We start from the raw sequence: 23,939 nt of genomic DNA, 5'->3' as shown, positions 1-23,939 counted from the left end.
AGTGAGACTTGTTAATTTCTGTGCTGAATAAATAGAAAAGCATTGATTTTCCTATAACAGGCATTTGTCAATTTCTGACATTGGTGAACTTTTACACGTAGGCTTGAGAATTAGAAAAGTTTTGCCTTTTTACTTTTTTACAACAAACTACCACTGCAAAGATCTTACATAGGGGTTGAGGGAATAGGGAGGGGTGACTCAAAATATCACGATGCTGTAACTATTGAGATTCATGTACTAGAATACATGTTCCTTTCCAACGGACAAATTATATTTACCAATATAGATCATATACTAGACCACAAAATAAATTTAAAAGGACTCAAATAATATAAATTGTCTTTTCTGACCACAATATAATCAAATTAGCATGATATCACAAAGAAACTCCTGAAAGATTCACATACATGTTTACTATATAATCTAATTCTAAATAACCTGAGGCTTCAAGAAGAAATTAAAAGAGGATGAGACAGAATTTGAAATAAATGAAAATTATGATATATATATTATAAAAATCTGTTAGCTACTGCTAAGGTAGTACGTACTCGAAAAAGAACAGTCTCAAATCAATCACCTCAGTTTCTACCTTAAAAAAATGGAAAAAGAGTCAATTATACATGAAGAAGAAAGAAAATATTAGATCAGGATTCAATAATAGAACACAAAGTCAATTAAGAAATCTATGAAAACAATAATTGATTTATTGAGAAATTCTATAAAATAGACAAATCTCTAGATAGACTAACCAGAGGAAAAAAGAGTAGACAACATATGATTGCTATGAAAAATGACATTACTACAGATGCTATAGCTATTAAAAGGACAATAAGGAAATATTAGAATATTTTTGCTTATAAATGAACAACTTTGATAACACAAATTCCTTCCAAGCACAATATGCCAAAACTCTTAAAAAAAAAAAAAGTAACCTGAATAAAACTACATCTATGAAATAATTAAACTTATTGTTAAAACCTTCCCATTCGAAAAACCCAGGGATATATGGCTTAATTGGTGAATTCTTCCAAATATTGAAGGAAGAAATAATTGCAATTCCAGACAAACTCTACCAGAGAATTAAATAGAAGATACACTTGCCAACTCATTTTATGAGGCTAGCAATACCCTGCTTCCAAACCACAGAAAAACATTGAAAGAAAACTATGGATTAATTTCCTCATAAACATAGACAGAAAAATTCTAAACATAATTAATGCATCATGACCAAGTAGAATGGAAAGCTGGTTTTACATTAGAAAAATCACCTAATTCATCGTGTTTAAGAAAAAATAGAACATATGACCACCTTAACAGACACAGAAAAAAGCATTTTGCATAACTCAATATCCACTCTTGCATTTAATTTATGTGTTAATTTGGGGAGAATTACTATCTTATTACATCAAATTTCCCATCCAATAACTGGCCCATTTCCCCATTTTTGTTTTATGCTTTTCAATAGGCATTCTTAACCAAAATTCTTACCACTCCAGGTGTCAAAAGGTATTTCCAGAAACATACAGTATCTATGAACAACCTAGGTTCTGGCAAATATATAAATATTGTAAACATTGGCAAAGACAGGTAAAACTATCTTTTGGAGGGTGGGGGACTGGTATTATTTATTGTATGCCTAGAAACCCAAGACACTTTAATAGAAAACTAAAGCTTCTAACAGTATTTGGTAAAATGGAAAGATATGCAATATACAAAGTCAATAGCTTTGAGTTATTTTAGGAATAAGTAACTAAAATTGGAAGTGGGAAAAGTTTTCCATTCATAATAGCAATGCAAACTATAAAGTACTAGGAAATACATTTAACAAAGCAAAACACTTAAGAAAAGTTTAGAGGCTTATTGAACTTAGTTGGTGGTAATTCGTTTCAGTATTAGATTGTGCACTATGGTATAATCTTCAGTGGTTGCAGTGATTTAGTTAAGTACTATGCTTACAGCAAGCACAGTACACAGGAATTGTAGGTGTTTTGAGCAGCTGTGCAATACTGTACAGGAGCACACAACCCATTAGTAAACAATTACATTTACTTAAAAATGAAATAAAGTATTACTTTTCTTCAATTTAGGTGATTTTTTTTTTTTAAATGGTTAGTCAGGTGTAAAGACATAAATACACATTAAGTTGGCTCTACCTACTTAGTAAGCGAAGCTGTTAGGTATTTATTTTGGTCCAGGGAGCACCAAGAAATAATTGCTGAGAACTGAAGACTCTGAGCTCAGACTTAAAGAACTTCTCAAACTTTTAGCTTCAGAAGTTTAAAATAAGAAAAGAAAAAAAGACTAGGCAAAAATAAATAATAAAATAGAGCAGAAATCAAACAGTAAAAGATTCAAAGGCAAAGGGTTTTAGAGTAATAAAACTGGCAAAACTGATTTTTTAAAAATCTTCTTAAAAAAGAACAAATCAACAATAGACAAATGCCTAAGAAAAAATTACCAAATTCATGGAAAATCTGAATAGTCTATAATCAGATATTTGAAATATGCTGCAAGGAAACACTAAGTTCAGATGGCTTCACTAATGAATTCTTCTAAGGATCACACTAGTTTATCCAACATGCATTTTTCAGAGAAGAGATGCAGAGAACACGTCCTACTTCATTTCCTGACACTAAGTATAACCCTGCTCCCATACCAGTCAAGAACAATATGAGAAATTATACGCTTAATCTCAATCATGGAAACAATCAAGGGAAAAATTCCCAACACATCAAGTTCAACAACCCATGGAAACAACTGATAGTTGCAGAAAAAGCACTTCACAAAATTCAACACCTTTCAATATTAAAACTTCAACACTTTTTTGTATTACTTTCAGCTGTACCACATAGCAGATAGACATTCATATAGGTTACAAAGTGTTCCCTCCGATAATTCAAGTGTCCACGTGGTAGTTATTACAATTTTGTTAACTATATTCCCTATGCTTTGCTTTACACACCATGCCTATTTTGTAACTATCAATTAATAGGAAGAGGACTTTTTAACCTGATATAGAATATCTATAAAAAATATTTTAGCAAATATAAAGTTCAAATATTAAACTTTAAAAGAAAGGCATTATCACTTTTATTAAATGTTATATTACAAATCCTTGACAGACAATAAATAAAGTTTGGAAAATAAAAAGCATGACTATTACTGGATGATATGACTGTCAACATAAAAAGAATATGTAGATAAATCATTAGAATGAAGGAAGTTTGCAGCATTAATAAATTTACTATCTTTCTATATGTCAGAAAAAAGCAACGAGACATATATTGGCTCTCTTTTATAAGAATAACATTTATAGTAACAATAGTAACAACAAAAAATAGGGTAGCCAGAAATAGATCTAAGAAAAGATATATATGACCTGCATAGAGAAAATCATATTGTTACAAAAGACATTAAAGGCTTATATACATTAAGAAATACACCATGTTTACAGATAGGAAGATCTGCAAAAATGTCACTTTCCCCTAAATTAGCCTGTGGAGTCAACATAATTTTATTCATAACCCAACAGAGTTGCTCATGGAATTCAAAAAGGTGATTCTAAAGTTCTATAGAAAAGCAAATACTTCCTAGGAGACTGGTCTTGCAGGTATTAAGATTTATTATAAAACTTTAAGACTATGTGATGCTTTTGTGAAAACAGGCAGAGAGATTAACAGAACAGAAATCTTGACAGACCCACATATTTACAGAAATGTGATATATGAAAAGGGGGCCACAGCAAAATTGGAGAAAGGTTATGACATTAAATAAATTGTTCTTGGAGGCAATTGGTTATACATTTAGAAAAAAATTAACTGGGTCTCTAACTCATACAATCCACACAAATCAATTTCAAATAGGTCAAGGACTAAAATATAAAAGGCAAAATTATTAAACTTTTAAAGAGAATATGAGAAATCTTTTGGACCTCATGGTAAAGAAGACATAAAAAAAAAAAAAAAAAGTACAATCCAGCCCTAACCGGTGTGGCTCATTGGATAGAGCATCAGCCTGCGGGACTCAAGGGTCCTGGGTTTGATTCCGGTCAAGGGCATGTACCTTGGTTGCGGGCACATCCCCAGTAGGGGGTGTGCAGGAGGCAGCTGATCGATGCTCATCGATGCTTCCAACTCTCTCTCCCTCTCCCTTCCTCTCTGTTAAAACATCAATAAAAAATATATTAAAAAAAAAAAAAGTACAAACCATACAGGAAATGACCAATGAAATTGATTAACTACATTAAAATTATAAACTTACATTTATCAAAAGATCATAAAGACCAGGAAAAGACAACCACAACCTAGTAAGAAATGCCTGAAATATACAAGATTTGGTGTTTAGGACATATTAAGAACTTTATAAATCAATGAGAAAAAACAAATGCAAAAAAGGGCAAAAGTAACAAATAGTATTTCCTTACATAGAAAAGATGCAAAGCCAATAAACAAGAAAAAGTGTTTCATTTTATTAGTTTTAAGGGAATTGGAAATTTTATATGATATACCCTTTTACAGTCACTAAACTGGCAGATTTCAAAAATTAAGACTTTTTAATAGCAAAAGTTGGCAAGGATGTGAATAAGAACTCTCACACATTGCTGTTAAGACTGAATTTGTAAAGCTATTTTAGAACATTTGTCATAATCTAGTAAACTGAAGTTTCACAAACTCTATGACTGAAGGATGACAAAATAAAAACAATGTGTCATGGTGAAGCTTATTGCCGGTAAGCTTCATTATAGCTTGACCTAGTTGAGCTATTCTGTTGAGAAACTCCTAATTTAGAATCTTTAGTAAAATCTTTTGCTTTTTGGCTGGCCGCATTCTCCGAAAATTGCTTTCCGATGTCTTCCTTGAGGTCAGGCTTCCAGAGTTCTGGGAGCTGAAGGGAATGTGGACTGGTATTCTCAATATTTGGCATTCACTTACCCCCCCTTGCTTGTAACAAAACAGAATTTCACTCAGCCAGACCTAGTGTCTCCCAGGCTGGTGATGTCCTCTCTAAGAATAAATACACAAACAAACCTCTAATCTTCTGGGTAATGGAGAGGCAGCTGGCAGTTTACACAGAACCAGAAAAGGATCGGGGAGGGGAATGCAACTGTTAGGAGACTTCCATCCAAACCTCTTTTTAATGTTTTGGCCCCCCATAACCTCCTGCTTTCAGAGATAACTTGTCCCTAATTACTGAGCCTTTTGCAGTTCTGCAAATTGGGTTGCTTCAAGGGTTTTACAACTGTCTGTTAGGAAAAAACTTTCTTGGGTCTGCTGAGTCACTCATCCACCAGCTTTCTAGTTTCCAAAATGTTGTTCTTGTCTCCTGTTTTGCCTGTGGGTTTATGTATTTTTAAAAATACTTTACTTTAGTTTTAGTAGAGTTTTGGGTGGTAGCTTGGATTAAATATACATATTCAATCTTTTCACTTTAACCAGAAGTGACTTTATTTACTTCTCTCATCTCCCACCACCTTTCTACAATACACACAATAGAAATATTTTCCAATTTTCAAAAATACAGGCCTTCCACATACTTCTTTTTTTCTACTGGAAACGTCCTCTATCTGGAATACTGTCCCTCCCAAACCTGACTGGCAAATGCCTTCTGTGACCATCTCATTCTAAGTCCAACAACCTTACAATAGCATTCATAGTACTTTTTCACACATCTCTCTGAGCACACCTCTCACTATATTATGAAGACTGGTTTACCTGTGAATTTCTCCTTCTAGACTCCTTAAGAACCAGAATAATACCTTAACCATATCAGTGTGTCCAGTACTTAGTACCTAGTACAGAGACTAGTACCTGGTAAAAATAAGTTGACGTTTGGGGGAAGAATAAAGAGAAAATATATGCTCTCATTAATACAGATGCATTCAATATAATTTTGATGTGTAGTCTGTACTGGGCTGCTGTAACAAAATGCCACTGGATGTTTTATAAACAATAGAAATTCACTTCTCACAGTTCTAGAGATTGGCAGTCCAAGACCAGGGTGCCAGCATGGTTGGGTGAAGGCCCTCTTTGGGGCTGTAGCCTTCTCACTGTACCCTTACTTACTAATGCCATGGTTGAAAGGGCTAGGGAGTTCAGCTGGCTCTCTTTCATAAGAGCATTGATTTCATTTGGAGGATTTGCCTTCAGGACGTAATCACTTCCCCACAGCCCCATCTCCTAATATCATCACCTTGGGGGTCAGGTACAGAATTTATGAATCTGGAAGGGCATATTCAGACCACAGCACCAAAAAAGCTCAAATCTGCTACCTCATACTTATAAACGGGCCATCAGCAGTACTTAATGTCCTTAAAAACGTCTAGATTAAGTCAATCTGATGTGAAAAGTTTGGGATTTCAGAAGAGATGTCTTTTTTCTCATACTTTAAAACCTCTCTCTGGCTTATATTACTCAGACTCCTTAGCCTAAGAAGCTCAATGTAAGAATTTATGTAGCAACAATGAGTTGTGGGAATGGCTGGAGAGGGAATTGTCAGCTGTGACAAAGCCTGAGGCTTGGCTTTGGAGCCTCTCCTCTTTAAGAAGGCAGTTCCTGGTTACTTTAGAGCAGTGGTTCTCAACCTTCCTAATGCCGCGATCCTTTAATACAGTTCCTCATGTTGCAGTGACCCCCAACCATAAAATTATTTTTGTTGCTACTTCATAACTGTAATTTTGCTACTGTTAATGAATCATAATGTAAATATGTGTTTCCATCTACTTGTCTCAATTGCTCCATCATGTGTAATTGCTTCAGGCGTGTATTCCCATTCACTATATAACTTTTTCATGGTGTCTAGTCTGATGTTTCACCTAATCCTTGAGTTTTTTGTAATTAAGTAATTTATTTCTTTATTTACTTATTTTATGCTCAAAATTTCAAACATAAATCAAACTTGAAAGAAGTTTACATGGAATACCTCCTGTATATTTACTATTTAGATTGTGTCCCTGAAATTTTACTATGCTTTGTTTATCATTTATCTGTCCATCTATTTATCCACTAATCCACCTTAATTTGAGTGCTTTTCAAAGTAAATTGCAAACATCAATTATACTTGCCCCTAAGTGTATGCCTTAATATGTATATTATTAGAGTTCATTATTTGTTTATAGGTTTTAGTTTTGCTGCACAATTACATACACTTCATTATATAAATCTTAAGTGTATATTCACTGAGCTTTGACAAATGTCATAATATTTATAAGATTAATTCAAATGGTTGCATGTATCATTAGTTTGTTTATATTTGTTGCCTAATAGCATTACACTGTCTAAATATCTACATGATAGTTAAAAATAATCTATTCTCTGATTGATGGCCTTCTGGACTGTTTCCAGTTTTAGGTTATTATGAATAAAACTCCTATACATATTTTTGTATAAATATTTTTTAAGATGTTTTAATTTCTTTTTTAGAAGACCCAGGAGTGAAGGTGTTAGCTCACAGGATGGTCTATGCTTAGTTTTATAAGAATTTCTTACAGTTTTCTCTGAAGTGATGGTACCAGTTTACATTCCCAGTTATTTTATCACCAAGCCAAAATTTGTCAGTCTTTCTAATTTTAAGGTCCACTTATATGCTGATTTTATTTTCAACAGAAAAACACCAGTATTGTTTTCAATCTGTGATTGGGAGTCCACAGATGCAGAGAACTGACTGTATGCAGAGGGGGTCCCTGGGGTAGGGAAAGGATTGGTTTTCTAACCTCTGCAGTGTTCAAGGGTCAACTGTAGTATCTCATAATGGTTTTATTCTTAAAAAAAAAAAAAAAATATATATATATATATATATATATATATATATATATATATATATATATATCTTGATTTCAGAGAGGAAGGGAGAGGGAGAGAGAAAGAAAAATCAATGATGAGAGAGAATCATTGATCAGCTGCCTCCTGTATGCCCCTCACTGGGCATGTGTCCTTGACTGGAACTGAACCTGAGACCCTTCAGTCCACAGGCTCTATCCACTGAGCCAAACCAGCTTGGGCTCATAATGGTTTTAATTTGCATTTCTCACATTTTTATTGATTATCACATATCTGATTTGTGAAGGGTCTGTTCAAATTGTCCATTTAAAAAATTGGTTTGTTTGGCTTCTTCAATTGTAAAGCTCTCTGTATAAACATAACACCAGTTCTTTGCCACATATATATTTTAGAAATATTTTTTCCAGTCTTACGTATTAATTTTCTTAATAGTGTCTTCAGATAAGCATAAGTTTAAATTTTGATGAAGTATAATGATCAATTTTTTCTTTTTTGATTAACATTTTTTGTATCCTAAGGAATTGTTGCCCATTCCCAAGTCATGAAACTATTCTATGTTTTCTCCTAAAAGTTTCCTGATTTTACTTATTTATTTACTTACATTTATTGGAGTCATTGGTCAACATGTACATATAGGTTTCAGGTTTGGGATTCTATGTTACAAGAGCTGTATATTGAGGTGGTTCCTAATATGGTGATAGGAGAAGATTTGACTTTGGGTGGTAGACACATGGTTTTATTTTTTATATTTAAGTCTGTGTTCTATCTCAAATGAATTTTTATGTTTGACGTGAGGTAGAAATTGAGATTCACTTTTTTTCTATATGGATAGTCAGTTATTTCAGCACTGTTTGTGGGGGAAAAAAAACAAACTTCTTTCCCTATTGGACTGCTTTGGTGTCTTTGTCAAAAATCTCCCAAATGTGGGTCCATTTCTGGGTGCTCTTTCCCACTGACCTATATGTTGATGCTATGACAGTATCATACCATCTTGAATTCTGCAGGTTTGTAAACCAGTCCTTTAAAAATTTATCTTGGCATTGAAAGAACCTGATAAACATAATAGCCCCCTGTAGTACTCATGTTCCATTTCTTTTTCCCTTGAGGATAGGAAAGACAAAATAACTTCAAGATCACGAAAAGCAAAAATTACTAAAGTTTTTGAATCACTACCTAAAATTAGTTTATTTAAAGTTTCTTTTTAAAACAACAACACAGATGTTTGGCCCCTCTGCCTTGAAACTCTATGTTTTTGTAAAAAAATGTTCAGAATGTCATGTTAAATCCCCACAAGTAACGTTGTGGCAACAGGAACACAAATACTGATAAATCCCAAATTGGTAATAAATAAGCCATTGGAAAAAAATACCACATGTGAGCCTATTTATAACTCAGAAGAGCCTCTCTATAATGTTAAACAATCCTGTGCACTGGGATGAAGATGGGATCTAGTTTTACGTATTTATGAAATACTGATATAGTAAGTGCCCACCGGTCTAGATGTATTTGAGGGAAGCAAAAAAAAAAAAAAAAAAAATCGATATCTTATTTCTTTTGGATGGATAAGTATTCAAAGAAAAATATTTATAGCCCAAGGTAAATGGCTATTCTAAAGTGGGTTACTAACTACTAGTATATGCTAAAATTAAGTTTAGAGAAGGCCTAAAATTTAGTTCTTCAGTTAGTAAACAGCACAGAAAGTCCTAATGGGAGAAAGCAACCTGGGGATGTGCCCTGACAGGGAATCAAACCATGACCTCCAGCTTCATAGGTCGATGCTCAACCACTGAGCCACGCTGGATTAGCTTCAATTGGAATTTTGATGGGAACTGCAGTGACTCTTCTTTTGAGAAAAACTGACTGTTATAATTTTATAATACTGAATCTTCAAGTCTATGAACATGATGTATGTTTCCATTTATTTAGGCCTTCTTTCATCCATTAATTAATATACTTAATTTTATTATTAATTATGACCTACAATTATCACTTTCCAGAATTTAACGTGCATTTTGTTTAGATTCTCTTTAGTCCCACAGCTAGTCTTTAAAATATTAATATTTAATTACACTTTTTCTGCTTGTGGAAAAAGTTTGAGAAGGTTTTGTAACACTTGCAAAACATATGATGCCAATGTCACAGACTATCTAACAAGCAAGTCAGAATGGGGAAATTGGATTATTTGCTCCTGCTAATTATGTCTTCATGATTTTGTGGGAATTTTATCTCAGTAAATTCATACACATCTTTTGAAACCAACTAGAAATATATTTTTGTGCTTCACACACACAAAGTGCTTAATACTTAACTGAGTAATTCATTTATCATTTGGATAATCGACTATTCATTGCCCTCTGCTTTAATGGTATAATTGAAAATTGTCTAAAAAGGGCTGGAATGAATATACACATTAAGTAAAATATAACCAAATATTTTCAAGATAGGTGTTTGGTTTCAGAAAGCTTGCTTATAAAACCAATAAGATAACCTAGTATTTTTTTCCCCCCAAAAGAAAACAAAGAATAAAATACTCTCAATATTTATGCCAAGTAATAAATGAGTGTTTCTGTCAGAATTGGAATAGATATTAGCTCTTCATCCCATAAGCTGTAGGAGACTTAAAAGACCTTCCTCTATCAGCAATTACTGAATTTCCGGGAAAAGGAAAAGTATTCACAGATAAGAAAAATAATCTGAAAAGACTAAAAGTTACCTGCAGAGTACAGTTCATCATCCTTATTATATAGTCAAACTGCTGATGGTCTAGTATTGCCCGGTTTTGTTGGACATGCAAACCCAGCTCATCAGTGAGACATCGTCTTGCTGCCTTTCCTTTAAGGGCTCTCAATGCCGCGGGAAGGGTCTGAGGACAAGAGAGGCAGACGTGAACAACAGGTACCACTGGAAAAATTAACTCATAATTTCACTGAAAGTTCAAGTGCATCCTGTAAGACATTTAACAGTTATCAGTAAAATTAAACTCCTGGAAAAGGGTAGCTTTGCTACTGAGGACAATTATAAAATAGAGGGATTTTTAGTTATTTTTATGAATAGGAAGCAAGCATGAAAATAAGCAAATTAATTTATGTATAATCTAAAAAAAACATTAACAATACTTAAAACAACTCATCAAAACTCTAGTCACCAAATAATTGTTGCTTCAGATCACAAGTCAAAGCCACACTTAGATACCTTCTTTCATTAACTGTCTATGTATCCACAGCAAGAATAGAAATAAAAATTAAAATTACAAGAAATACAGGTGATTTGCTACTTTTAAACAGGGCAGCTATTTAGTCACTAGTTTTAGTTTATGACTGCAAAATTCTACAATCTCTTCTCACTTCAATATCATAATTCAAAAAAAAGAAAAAGGACTCAAAGCAACACATATATATCTTTAGGTTTATTCATTAAAAATCATTCAATTCACAACTCATTAGAATGCCTTTTCCAGTTTACCACATAAAGCCTAGTAAATATGCTTTACATGAAATAAGAAAAGCTTTACTTAACTTTGAAAACCTAAAAACCAGAACAAAAGAGCAAATAAGAAGAAGCCGAAGAGTAGGAGGGTATGGCATTTTTAGAGGCAGGTATAAGAAACAAGATGGGACAGCTGGAAGCAAGAGAACAAAAGAAAATCTGTAACACTTCAACCACAGGAAAAAGGGAAAACTGAACAACATCAAAACAGAAAGAGGCTTGGGGTCATTTGTTGTAAGGGTCAAAACCTTACATGCTTTACTAGCTCTTTGTAACAGATGTTCAGTAATTTCAGTATGACGAAATTACTAAGAAAAGTTTACATTATGTTTAGCATGTTTTATTAAAGAAGGCAAGAAAATCTGCTTTAACGAGGCACATTTAAGTTGAATACCACTTATCTAACTGGATTCTTTGCCAGAAATATAATTATATTTAAAATGTTAATCATGTATGGCGTCAGATGGATAATAGACTTATCAGGGTGATCACTTTGTAAATTACAGAAATGTCTAATCACTATGTTTTACACCTGAAATTAATGTAATGTTGTATGTGAACTGTAACTGAAAAATTAAAATGTTAAGTTCCTAGGTAATATGCCAAAATAGGATTTAGTGAACAATGTTAAAAGTTTGAGGGAAATGATTACTATCAATATTTGTCTGGTAGCCATGGAATTAGGCTTGGCTAAGAGTTTACATTCTAGACACTATTCATCAAAACACTTGATATAGAAAAAGGATGAAATTAGATAAGTTAGCAATTTAAACATGTAAATCTGAAAGGGAAATAATGAATTCTTATGTCACAAAGATAGCATTTTATTACCTTTTCAGTCTCCAATGTTTTATTTTCAAATATGAATGAGATGCAGTTTCTAACAACTTCCAATCTCTGTGCACTGTTGAAAACTGTTTTTACCTTATCCATTATCGAAACTAGAAAAGGAATATAAAGAAAACAAGTAAATTAAGCTCTTCTGGCAATTACAAAAGCAAGGGGAATAGTACTGGTTTGAGTTTATATGGCTGTAACTGTTTTCATGATTGACACTTAAGAATTATTTGTTTCCTTTCTTACGTGGCATTGAAGGTATTCCATTTCATTATTTTTATTGTATTTTCATGTTTTAAAGTGTCAAGCTAGTCAATGGCTTATTAAGGATAATTTCACAGGATAGATTCCAATGATACACTTAACTTATGCAAATCAGTTAATATTTCATAGTAAAAATCACATTAAGCTAAAGTAAACATCTATTTTAACTTTAATTGTAAACAAACTGATATGTGCTTGGGATACAAGATCATGACAAAGGTAGCTACTGTAAGAGAATTACTAATGAAAAAAAAGAAGTTGATATTTCTATGATTATCAAAGAAAAATCACATGCCCCCCAAAATTATATTCTCAGAATGGGAAAGAATATTTGCAAATCATGTGTCTGATAAAGGACTTGTATACAGAATATACAGAGAACACTTAACTCGGCAATAAAAAGACAAATAGCCCAATTTAAAAATGGGTCAAGGATCTCAACAGACATTTCTCCAGAGAAGATATAATAATGGCCAATAAGCAAATGAAAAGATGCTCTGCATCATTAGTGAATGTGGAGAAACTGGAACACCCATACATTGCTGGTGGGAATGTTAACTGGGACAGCTGCTTTGGAAAACAATCTGGCAGTTTTTCACAACATTGGACATAGATTTATATGAAGCAATTCCACACCAAGGTATATACCTAGGAGAACTGAAGAGATATGTCCACACAAAAACTTGCACATGAATGCTCACAGTAGCATTACTAATAGTAACAAAAGGAGAAACAACCCAAATATCCATTAACTGATGAATGAATAACAAAATGTGACATACAGATGGTCCTTGACTTAGGAAATGGTTCAAGTTATGATTTTCAACTTGATGATGGTGCAAAAGCAGTGAGCATTCAGTAGAAACTGTACTTCAAATTCTGAATTTTTACCTTTCCCAAGCCTGCTATGTGTGGTAGGATACTCTCTCCTAATGCTGGGTAGCGGCAATGAGCCACAGTGATCATGAGGGTAAACAACTAATACTCTACAGTGCACTCTGTTGTCAGTGGTTTTGGATGCTGTGTTCTAAGCATGTTTAAGGTAGGCTAGGCTAATATGATGGTCAGTAGGTTAGGGGTACTAAGTGGCCAAAGATGGCTGTCCCCATGTGGACACAAAATGGCTGCCACAAGATGGGGGAGAGCAGTTGTGGGGGACCCAGGCTTGCAGGAAAGGGCAGTTGGGGGGGGGGAGGGGGGAGGGAACCAGACCTGCATGGGAGGACAGATGGGGGGAATCAGGCCTACAGGGTAGGGCAGTTGGGAATGACCAGGCCTACAGGGGAGGGCAGTTGGTGGGAATGTTAACTGGGACAGCTGCTTTGGAAAACAATCTGGCAGTTTTTCACAACATTGGACATAGATTGGACAATGGGGGTGTCCAGGTTGTCAGGGGAGGACAGTTGGGGGGAAACAGGCCTGCAGGGGAGGGCAGCTGGTGATAACCAGGCTGGCAAGGGAGAGCAATTGTGGGTGACCGGGTCAGCAAGGGAGGGCAGTTGGGACCAGGCCTACGGGGGAGGACAGCTGGGGGGGGGGAGGAATCAGGCCTGTAGGGGAGAGCAGTTGGAGACGACAAGGTCTGCAGGGGAGGGTAGTTAGGGGCAACCAGGCCTGCAGGGGAGAGAAACTGGGGGGGACGAGGCCTGCAGGGGGCAGTTGGAGGAGAACAGGCCAGCAGGGGAGGGCAGTTAGGGGCAACCAGGCTAGCAAGGGAGGGCAGTTGTGGGTGACTGAGTCGGCAGAGAGGGCAGTTGCGGGCAACCAGGACTGCAGGGGAGGACAGTTAGGGGCAGCTAGGCTGGCAAAGGAAGACAGGGGTGACTGGGCCTGCAGAGAAGGACAGTTAGGGGCTACCAGGCAGGCAGGATAGGGCAGTTAGGTGTGACCAAGTTGGCAGGAGAGGGTAGTTAGGGGCAATCAGGCAGACAGGGGAGCAGTTAGGCTTCGATCAGACTGGCAGGGGAGTGATTAGGGGGTGATCAGGCAGGCAGGCAGGCTAGTGGTTGGAAGCCAGCAGTCCTGGATTGTGAGAGGGACTGCCTATTTAGGCCCGAACACTCGAGGTGTCCCAGATTAGAGAGTGTTCAGGCTGGGCTGAGGGACACACACACACACACACCCCTGTGCATGAATTTCATGCATCGGACCTTTAGTATTATGATAAATGAAAAAAGCCAGTCACAAAAAAAAGATCACATATTATATAACTCCATTTATATAAAATATCCAGAATAGGCAAATCTATAAAGACAGGAAGTAGATTAATGCCTAAAGCTAGGGAAAGAGTGATTTTTAGGGGAAAATTATACCCTGCTAATGGACATGGGTATATTTATTTGAGATAATGAAAATGTTCTGAAATTAGAGAAAATGGTTGTACAACTGTGAATATACTAAAAGCCACTAAACTATACACTTCAAATGGGTGAATTTTAAGTATGTGGATTATATCTCGATATAGCTGTTTTAAAAAAGGATTCTATAGTAGTGGCAGTTCGATGAATGGTTACCCTTTGTGACAGGCAGTGAATAGGACAGTACTTCTGAGTGTTGGTAATACTCTGATTCCGGTTACTTGAATTTTTGTGTCTTCTGTCTCAATAAGAAGTTTACTTTTAAACACACGAACAAATACATACCAACAGGTGGGCCTGCTGGCACAACACATTTCTTGTCCACTCGTGAAGCAGGAGGTGCATTCTGGTTCTTAGCAAGATTCTCCTGTATCAATTCCTGTACCTGGGTTTCATTAATCTTTGGGAAAGGAAGAATATGAACTCGCAAGTGGGATCCTTCTGTGGGTCGCGGAACTTTCTGAAATGCCATATGAGGGTTTGGGTTCTCCTGCAATATCAAACACAGTAGATTATGCAGAAGTTAAGATTGTCAGGAAGGGAATGGGAGCTGACAGGGAACAAGCTGCAGTCAGATGAGTAAGTACCTGTACACTCAGATACATGCCATAGAACAGAGCCTCAGAGTCTTACTTCAGCAGCATCAGAAACAGCTGACCCTCCTTCTTCCACTTCCATGAACACGTTTTCACTTGATTTCTAGGTCTTCTTGCTACGTCTTTATTTTTTATCTCCCTAATCTCTTAACTATGTGAATATCCCAGGGCTCAGACCTTGGGCTTCTCTTCTATTTATATTTACTTCCTTGGTGATAATTTCCAGCTTCATATCTTTAAACCACAAAACACCAAGAACTCACATGATTTTATCTCCACCTGAGCTTTCTCTTGAACTCCATGCCCATATATTCAATATAAGTATTTCCATCTGGATTTAAATATCATCTTATATATCCAAAGTGGAGATTTAATCTTCACCTTTCCAAATCTGTTTTCTGCAGTCTTCACCTCTTGTGTATATGGCATGTTTATTCCAATTACTCAGGTGAAAAGCTGAGTCACCTTTAATGCCTTTTTCCAACACTCAGTTATCCATTCCTCTGCAAACCTCTGCACGCTGCCTTTGGAGCATGTTTAAATCTGACTTTTCAACACCGGGGTCAAGCCAATATCTCTCCTCTATTACAAAACACGTCTTCTCACTGATCGCCCTGCTCCCACCATTGGACTCTCGCTCCTCCATTCTTAGACCACAGACAGAATGAACCAAAGTTACATCACCGCCAACCACCCTATTCATTCAAACAGCTCTTTATCTCAGAGTAAAACCCAAAGTTTTCACAATAATTTGCAAGGCCCCACAAGATAGGACTTTTCTATGAGGCCCTGTCCTACTGCTGTCCCTTCCTTCATTCTGCCTGACATTCAGGTCTTCTTGCTCCTGACCCAAGGCCTTCGCATTTAACTCTCACCTCTTTAGACTCCCTGCTCCCACACCCATTTACTGAGCCCTCTCTCCCTTTCTGCATTTCCTTCCTCAAATGCCACCTTTCTTGGTCACCCTATGTAACTTTACCTCCCCAACACATAGCCTATCCCCTTGTTATATTTTCCTTCTTAGCACCTGTCAACCTTCTCACATACTCCAAGTCTTATTTAACTTGACTGTCTATCCTTCTCTCAGTAACACGAAGCTCCACGTGGGTAGACTTTTCAGTCAATTAAAAAAAATGTTTTTATCCTCTCCATCTAGAAATTGCCAGGCATGTAGCAGGCACCCTACGCTACTTCCTACTGTATCCTAACAAATGGAATACTATGTTGAGCACATATTAGGATTGTCATGATTAAACTAAATGTGTTATGGATTTTTATTCAGTCACCTAGTTAAGTAGAATTATATTTCAAATACTACAGGCAGAGTGAAATCCACCCTCTTTATCAAGTTCTCTAGGGAAGGCTACTCTTCAACCATTTAAGACAAATTCTAGTATTTATTATCCTGTGTAACCAGAAAATTCTTCCTTCCCCAAAAGAACCTATGTTATTCATGTTGTGGATTAAGCTCATCACTACTCTATGCATTTTCTGAACAGTTAAAATGGCCACTGTCATCATGTATTAGAGTTGCTCCCCACAATTTTTTCATTTCATTTTATTTTATTTTATTTATTTTGTTTTGTTTTATTTGGCCCAGACCCAGAAAAAAAGAAAAGTTGGGCTACAGCAGATGATGTAGTGAGCACATCTCAGCAATACAAAGGAAATAATAGTCCTTTAAAGTGTACAAAGCTTCGGTTCTCGTTTTTTGCTCTGCTCACTATGAAATACCGGATAAGTAACTCTGCCTCAGCTACACATTCATGCTTCTCTTAAAAGGTTCCTGATAAGCTGAAATTAGATAGAAAACTGTTCTGGCCAGAGAAGCCTTCATACACACTTTGTATTCCCCGCTGATGTCATTAGCAAGGGCAGGGAAGAATAAATAGGTAAGTTCCTACGCCAAGACTTCATGATCACCCCTTTCCAAACTATATGGTAACATATTCCTCTTCTAAAATTATTCCTGGATTAACCCAACATCATTGGATTATAGTTTATAAAATGAGTCTTTTCAAATAGCATATTTGTTTTTATCTGTTCTTTATACTCAAGTTTAAGGTATGTTTTTAAAAGTTATACATATAAATATTCTAGCCCTGACTGGTTTGGCTCAGTGGATAGAGAATCAGCCTGGGGACTGAAAGGTCCCAGGTTCGATTCCAGTCAAGGGCATGTACCTTGGTTGTGGCACATTCCCAGTAGGGGGTGTGCAGGAAGCAGCTGATCGACGTTTCTAACTATCTTTCTCTCTTCCTCTCTGTAAAAAACTCAATAGAATATATTAAAAATATTCTAAAATCCTTTGGGAAGGTATCTTTTTTCAGGATGGGGAGGTAATTCACATGGATTTTAAGGTTTAAATCAGAATCATTTAAAATATAGTCTTCACTACTTTTGTTACTATTGACACTTGTTTTTTTTATAATAAAAATTATGACTTTAAATATATTTCCATGATGTAAGTAATGTTCATTATAAAAAAGTTCAAAACATGAAAAATTAAAGTAGAAAAGAAATCTTCTTAGTGATGTCAGGTTTTCTAGCTATATTTTATCTTTTTCTCTCTTACTATATGTGCTTCTACCTTGGTCCAAAAATGACTTAAGTTGGGTTTAAAAAGGAGGATACACATGTTGCTCAAAATTCTATAATGTGCTAAGTTAATACTAAACTTTATAAAGCAGAACTAAGATCCAAAAATAGTCAAGGCTATTATGAAGAAGAAAAAGTGGGGAAATAAAACTTTCTGGATATCAAAACTCAGATAAATCTTTACTAATATAGTATGTCGCTTGGTATTAGTGAAGGCCTTAAAAAAACTAATGGAATAGAGAACCCATAAATAGAACTATGTGTGAAAACATGATAGAGATAGGAGGCACTATAATTCAGATGGAAAGGCTAGACAATTCAATGAGAGAGGGAGTATAAGAAGTACTTCTAATTCATGGTCTCTGATGTTGGACCACCTGGGTCAAATCCCAGTTTAGCACTGTGACATGGTGCAGTTTATTTTAGTTTCCTCATCTGTAATAAAGATAATAATATGGTACCTACTTCATAAGGTTCTTGTGAGGATAGAATGAGTTGTCAAAGAACAGCTTTTAGAACGAACATGTTCATGCGCACATACACACACACATACTTGCCCAGAATAAGTCTCAAAGCTGTTTTGCAAAAGTCTAGGACACATTCATTTGAATAAATATTTAGTCACTGCATATTCTTTGGCATGCCACCAGGCCTCTAAAATATTTTCCCCAGGACTCACATATCACCAGCTACTTGTATTCTAACAGTAATAAAAATAGTACTAAAAAACAGTTTAAATAGAAATCACTAATTAAAGAAAATATATTGCTTTTAGTCATTAATAGTGTTTTTTCTTCATAAGCAATTTGAAATGTCATAAAACAAATGCATACACAATTCAGAATAACAAGCATGTTTTAAAGCAAAGTTCAAAGATGAGGCTATCCTGTAATTCAGTGTTTCCCAAAGTGTGATACGCATACCCCCAGGGGTACGGGAAGAGTTTGGTGGGGTACGCATTGCACAGGAGTTTGGTGGGGATATGCACTGCACCGTGCTTAGCTGCGCCTAATTCTACATTCTCTTGAGTACAAGGGGTACTCAGCGTTACAAAAATTATAGAAGGGGTACACATATGTCAAAAGTTTGGGAAACACTGCAGTGTAATTAAATAGATAGTCTACATAAAAATTCAGGCAATGGGTTAAAGTTACCCATTGTGCTTATAAGATTCAAAGAGGCTCATGCCCCCAAATCTAGCATGGTTGGTTCTTTGGCTGCTGTGTCTGTGCATTGCTGCCCCCTAATGGTCAGTGTGGTAAACATAAAGGACCACATTCACCACCTTATGCCCGGCTTTGTCACATTATGACTTCTGAGAAAATAGCAGAAATGATGAGAAGTTTAAGGGTCATTAAACACTACATATTCTTAGAAACATCTGTTCTTACTCAAAACTCCAAATGCATGTGGGTAAGTCCCTTGAAGATTACTGAGCTCATTAAAAATTGCAGCCCAATTTTGTGTTGAAACAAGAAAATTCATTATTTTCCAATAGAACAAAAAAGCAGCCAAATTGTCAGGTTTAATTGCAGGGAAATGCAAATGCAAAATAATAATCAAGGAGTTACACAACTGAGCATTTATAGTGACCATGGTAACAATTTTGTCCAAAGCATCTAAGATGAACTGCCCAAGAAAGCTGGCAATTTTGAAGAGGGAATTTTGAAGTTGGATAATGATTTTCAAGAAATGTCTTCATATTCCTGCTGTAAGGGCACACTATAGTAATGGGAGGTACAATTTTCTCAGACTTAAAAAAATGACATACATACCATCTGGTATGGAAACATGGATTTTTCTCCTTTCTTGTCAAGCTAAATGAGAATATGCCTAGGGCCTAAAGAAAACGAGGCTGAGAACAACTTCAAACAAAAGCACAGCAAAGCAAAACAAAACAAAAACCCCAACCCCTACTGGAAATTCAAAGTAGGCAACCACTGCATTGGGGGGGGCGGGCGGGCGGGGAATTAACTCCTACACATTGGTCTCAGCAGTGAATGACAAATCACTGTGACCGTGTTAGAGGTACCAAGTTTTCCATATTAATTTAGACATTTAGCAATTATTTAATATGTACCAGTTGTACCTAGAGCTATGTAGAATAGTGAGTTACACAAATTCATTTAAATACCACTGAAACCAATCCTATCGCTGGACTAAGTTAAACACTGACAAAATGTAGCTAAACATTTTAGAGTTTCCTGGCTGTGAACACGGTATTGATGGAATGAAACATTCTCAATTTCTCATCTTCATAAGCATTTTAATGATCATCTAATTGAATTAATGTCTCATCCTTAATACAAATAAATTTGGTGTATGACTTGAATATCTAATGTGCCGGTTGCCTAATAGAGGGTTTTCAACATTTTGGGCTGAATAATTTTTTGGAGGGGGAGTGTCTTGTATATTGTAAGATGTTTAGAAGCATCCCTAACCTCTACCTATCAGAGTCAGTAGTACACCCTCTCCAGTTAGGCCAACAAAAAAAGTCTCTAGATAATGCCAACTTTCTGGGGGAAGGGATTGGCCCTGCTGAGAAGCACTGTTCTAATTCATGTCCCTGCTGAGAAGCACTGTTCTAATTTTAGCTGAAAACTTCATATTCTTTTTTTTAATAAATCTTTATTGTTCATATTATTACAAATGTTTCTTCATTCCTCGCCCCCCCTCCATTGCTCCCCTCCACTAGGTTCCCACCCCACCCTCTGCCCTTTCCCCATCCCCCATTGTCCTCATCCATAGGTACACAGTTTATGTTCAGTCTCTTCCCACACTCCCCTCTCCCCTTTTCCCCGAGAATTGTCAGTTCACTCCCCTTCCATACCTCTGATTCTGTTATATTCACCAGTTAATATTGTTCATCAGATTTTTTTTTTTAATTCTCTTGGTTTTTAGATTCACTTGTTCATAGTCAGGTATTTGTTGTTTATAGTTTTTATCTTTATTTACTTTCTCTTCCGAAAGAACCTCCTTCAACAATTCATATAATTCTGGTTTGGCGGTGACGAACTCCTTTAGCTTTTTTTTAAATTTCATTAGTGAAGCTCTTTATCTGGCCTTCGATTCTGAGTGATAGCTTTGCTGAGTAGATTATCTTTGGCTGTAGGTTTTTACTATTCATCACCTTGAATATTTCTTGCCATTCCCATCTGGCCTGCATGGTTTCTGTTGAGAAATCAGCTGACAATTGTATAGGTGCTCCTTTATAGGTAACTACCTGCTTTGCTCTTGCTGCTTTTAATATTCTCTCTTTGTCTTCTGCTCTTGGAATTTTAATTATGATTTGTCTTGGTGTGGTCCTCTTTGGATTCCTTTTGTTTGGAGTTCTGTGCGCTTCCTGGACTTGTAAGTCTAATTCTTTCACCAGGTGGGGGAAGTTTTCTGTCACTGTTTCTTTCAGTATGTTTTTGATATCTTGCTCTCTCCCATCTTCTGGGACCCCCATAATTCTGGTGTTGGTTCGCTTGAAGGTGTCCCAGAAGTTTCTTACATTATCTTCAACTTTCTGGATTCTCTTGTCTTCTTGCTTCTGCGGAGAAGTGTCTTCTGGCTCTTTATGTTCCAAATCTTTGACTTGATTCTTGCAATCTTCCATTCTGTTTTTAGGACTCTGTATAATATTTTTTATTTCAGACAATGTATTCTTTATTTCTTGTTGATCCCTTATTATTTCTTGTTGATCCCTTATTATTTCTTGTTGATCCCTTATTATTTCTAGTTGATCCCTTTTCATATCCTCATAGGTCTTATCGACCTTTTCTAGGACATTCTTGAAAAACCTTATAAGCATGGTTTTGAACTCTATGTCCAGTTGCTTCTTTTCCTCCATTTCTTTTGTTTGTGAACTGTTTCCTTGTCTCGGCATTTTCAGAGCTTCCCTGAGTTGGTAGGGTGGCTTTGTGTGCTAAGGTGTCCTATATGGTTCAGTGAGTCAGCCTCCCAGTTACCTGAGGTGGACAGTCTAGGTGTAGCCCTTTGTGGGCTGTGTGTGCAGTCTTGTTGTTAAGCCTTGCTTGTTGTTGGTATCACTGGGAAGCGTTGATCTCCAAGCCAACTGGCTATGAGGATCAGAAGTGTCTCAGCTAAGAGGGTTTCTGTATTCTGCTTGAATGGGGTGGAGTCTCAGGGTGGCACAGACAAGCTTTGTTGAATCCTGCACAATTAGTTGCAGGCGCGCGTACCTCTTCAGTATAGGCGCAGACAAGCTTTAGATTCCTGTCTGTCACTCCCTAGGAGAGTCCCATTCACTACGAACGAGAAAGCTAGCTACTGGAAGGGCTTCTGTGCTCTGCTTGGATGGGGTGGAGTCTCGGGTGGTGCAGACAAGCTTTATTCAGCCCCTCCCTACGAGGGTCTGGTTTCTGAGTCCCGCAGTAATGGCCTCTGGCTTCACACACCTCCGAGAGATCTCTGCCCACTGCCTGACAGTCTGGCCTCTCCCTGTCTGGGGCAGTCTATCAGAGCAATAGGGTGGTTCTGTTTTCCTCCCGAACAAGAAAGCCAGCTGGGCGTTAGCGCGCAGGGAGTAAGCCGTTAGCGCGCAGGGAGTAAGCCAGCAGCGAACTCGGCCTGCCCTGTCCGCGCTCCACAAGCAAGCCGGCAGCGAAGTCGGGCGGCCGCCTTTTCGAGCGCACAGTTCTCGGCACCTTCTCAGTTCCTGAGGTTCAGCGTGTCTTCTCTCTCCTTCCCAGATGGTAGAGCCTCCTCGCAGCCAGCTATCAGGCGCTTCAGAGTGATGTTTCCCCCGTTTTTCAGTTCTAAATTCAAATTTGTTGTGGTAGGCTGCATTCGGGTGTCTACCCTATGCTGCCATCTTGGTTTCTCCTCGAAAACTTCACATTCTAATCCAAGTATAATGCTATTTTTGTTGCTATTAATCCTCATTTGCAGATGTTTTTCCCATAGATTCTCAAAGACAAAAAAGGAGAGGGGGAGGGAAAGAGACAGAGAAAAGAGAGAGAAGGAAAGAAACTTCGATGTGAGAGACACATTGATTGGTTGCCTCCCACAGGCACCCTGATGAAGCTGGGGATTAAACCTGCAACCCAGGTATGTGCCCCTGACTGGAATCAAACTCAAGACCCTCCAGTTCGAGGATTGACACTTTAACCACCACTTCAGCCTGGACTAAGATAAGTACTGTTTTTATAAGTACTCAGGAAGCATATAGTGACTAGTTAAGAGACCTATATTCTCACCTATTGACATACAAATTAAAACCATAATAAGATACCACCACATAACTATTTCAATGGCTAAAAACAAAAAACTAAGGATACAAAGTGTTGCTGAAGATGGAGCAAATGAACTCTCATATATTGCTGGAGGAAATGCAAAATAATATAGACACCAGGGAAGTGTCTTAGTTCTTTAAAAAAAAAAAATTTTTTTTTTTAATTGATTTCAGAGAGAAAGGGAAAGGGAGAGATAGAAACATCAAGGATGAGAGAGAATCATTGATCAGCTGCCTCCTGTATGCCCCTCACTGGGGATCTAGCCTCCAACCTAGACCGGGAATTGAACCCTGACCTCCTGGTTCATAGGTTGCTGCTCAATCACTGTGCCACACTGGTTGGGCTCCTAGTTTTTATAGAGTTAACCTTCTGTTACCAGTATCCTACTCCTAAATATTTACCCAAGAGAAGTTAAAAATTATGTACATACAAAAACCTATGCAAATGTTTAGGGTGGTTTTATTCATAATTTCCAAAACTGTCCTTCATTAGTCAACATATAAATAAAACTTTGGTACATACATGCAATGGCATGCTATTCAACAATAAAAAGGAATTAACAACAGATTTAAGTATTGACATGGATGAATCTAAAATGCATTATGCTAAGTGAAAGAAATCAAACTCAAAAAACTACATAACGACAGACAGACAGCGTATTAGTTATGAAGAGTATGGGGTGGTGGGAGAACATGTCAATAAGGGCACATTAGGGAAAATTTTGGAGTAAAATAATGGTAAATATTCTGTTCTCACTATGGTGATGGTAGTTGTGTACTTCACTCA

At 36.7% G+C, this 23,939-nt stretch overlaps 1 protein-coding gene across 2 annotated transcripts in view; it reads right to left on the bottom strand.

The window, feature by feature from the left end:
• Positions 1-23,939, bottom strand: part of SBF2 (SET binding factor 2) — a 307,688-nt gene that overhangs the window by 113,920 nt on the left and 169,829 nt on the right. For both annotated transcript variants that reach the window (XM_036428329.2, XM_036428330.2), the window contains exons 14-16: positions 15,005-15,209; positions 12,093-12,202; positions 10,489-10,638 (exon numbers count right to left, since the gene is read on the bottom strand). In XM_036428329.2, the coding sequence (XP_036284222.1) occupies positions 10,489-10,638; positions 12,093-12,202; positions 15,005-15,209 (465 nt within the window). The remainder of the gene's footprint in view (positions 1-10,488; positions 10,639-12,092; positions 12,203-15,004; positions 15,210-23,939) is intronic.

Source organism: Pipistrellus kuhlii, unplaced genomic scaffold, assembly GCF_014108245.1.
Source record: "Pipistrellus kuhlii isolate mPipKuh1 unplaced genomic scaffold, mPipKuh1.p scaffold_m20_p_9, whole genome shotgun sequence".
Classification (NCBI taxonomy): Eukaryota; Metazoa; Chordata; class Mammalia; order Chiroptera; family Vespertilionidae; genus Pipistrellus; species Pipistrellus kuhlii.
The sequence above is the reverse complement of the archived record's forward strand: the minus strand, read 5'-3'. Positions and strand labels throughout refer to the sequence as shown.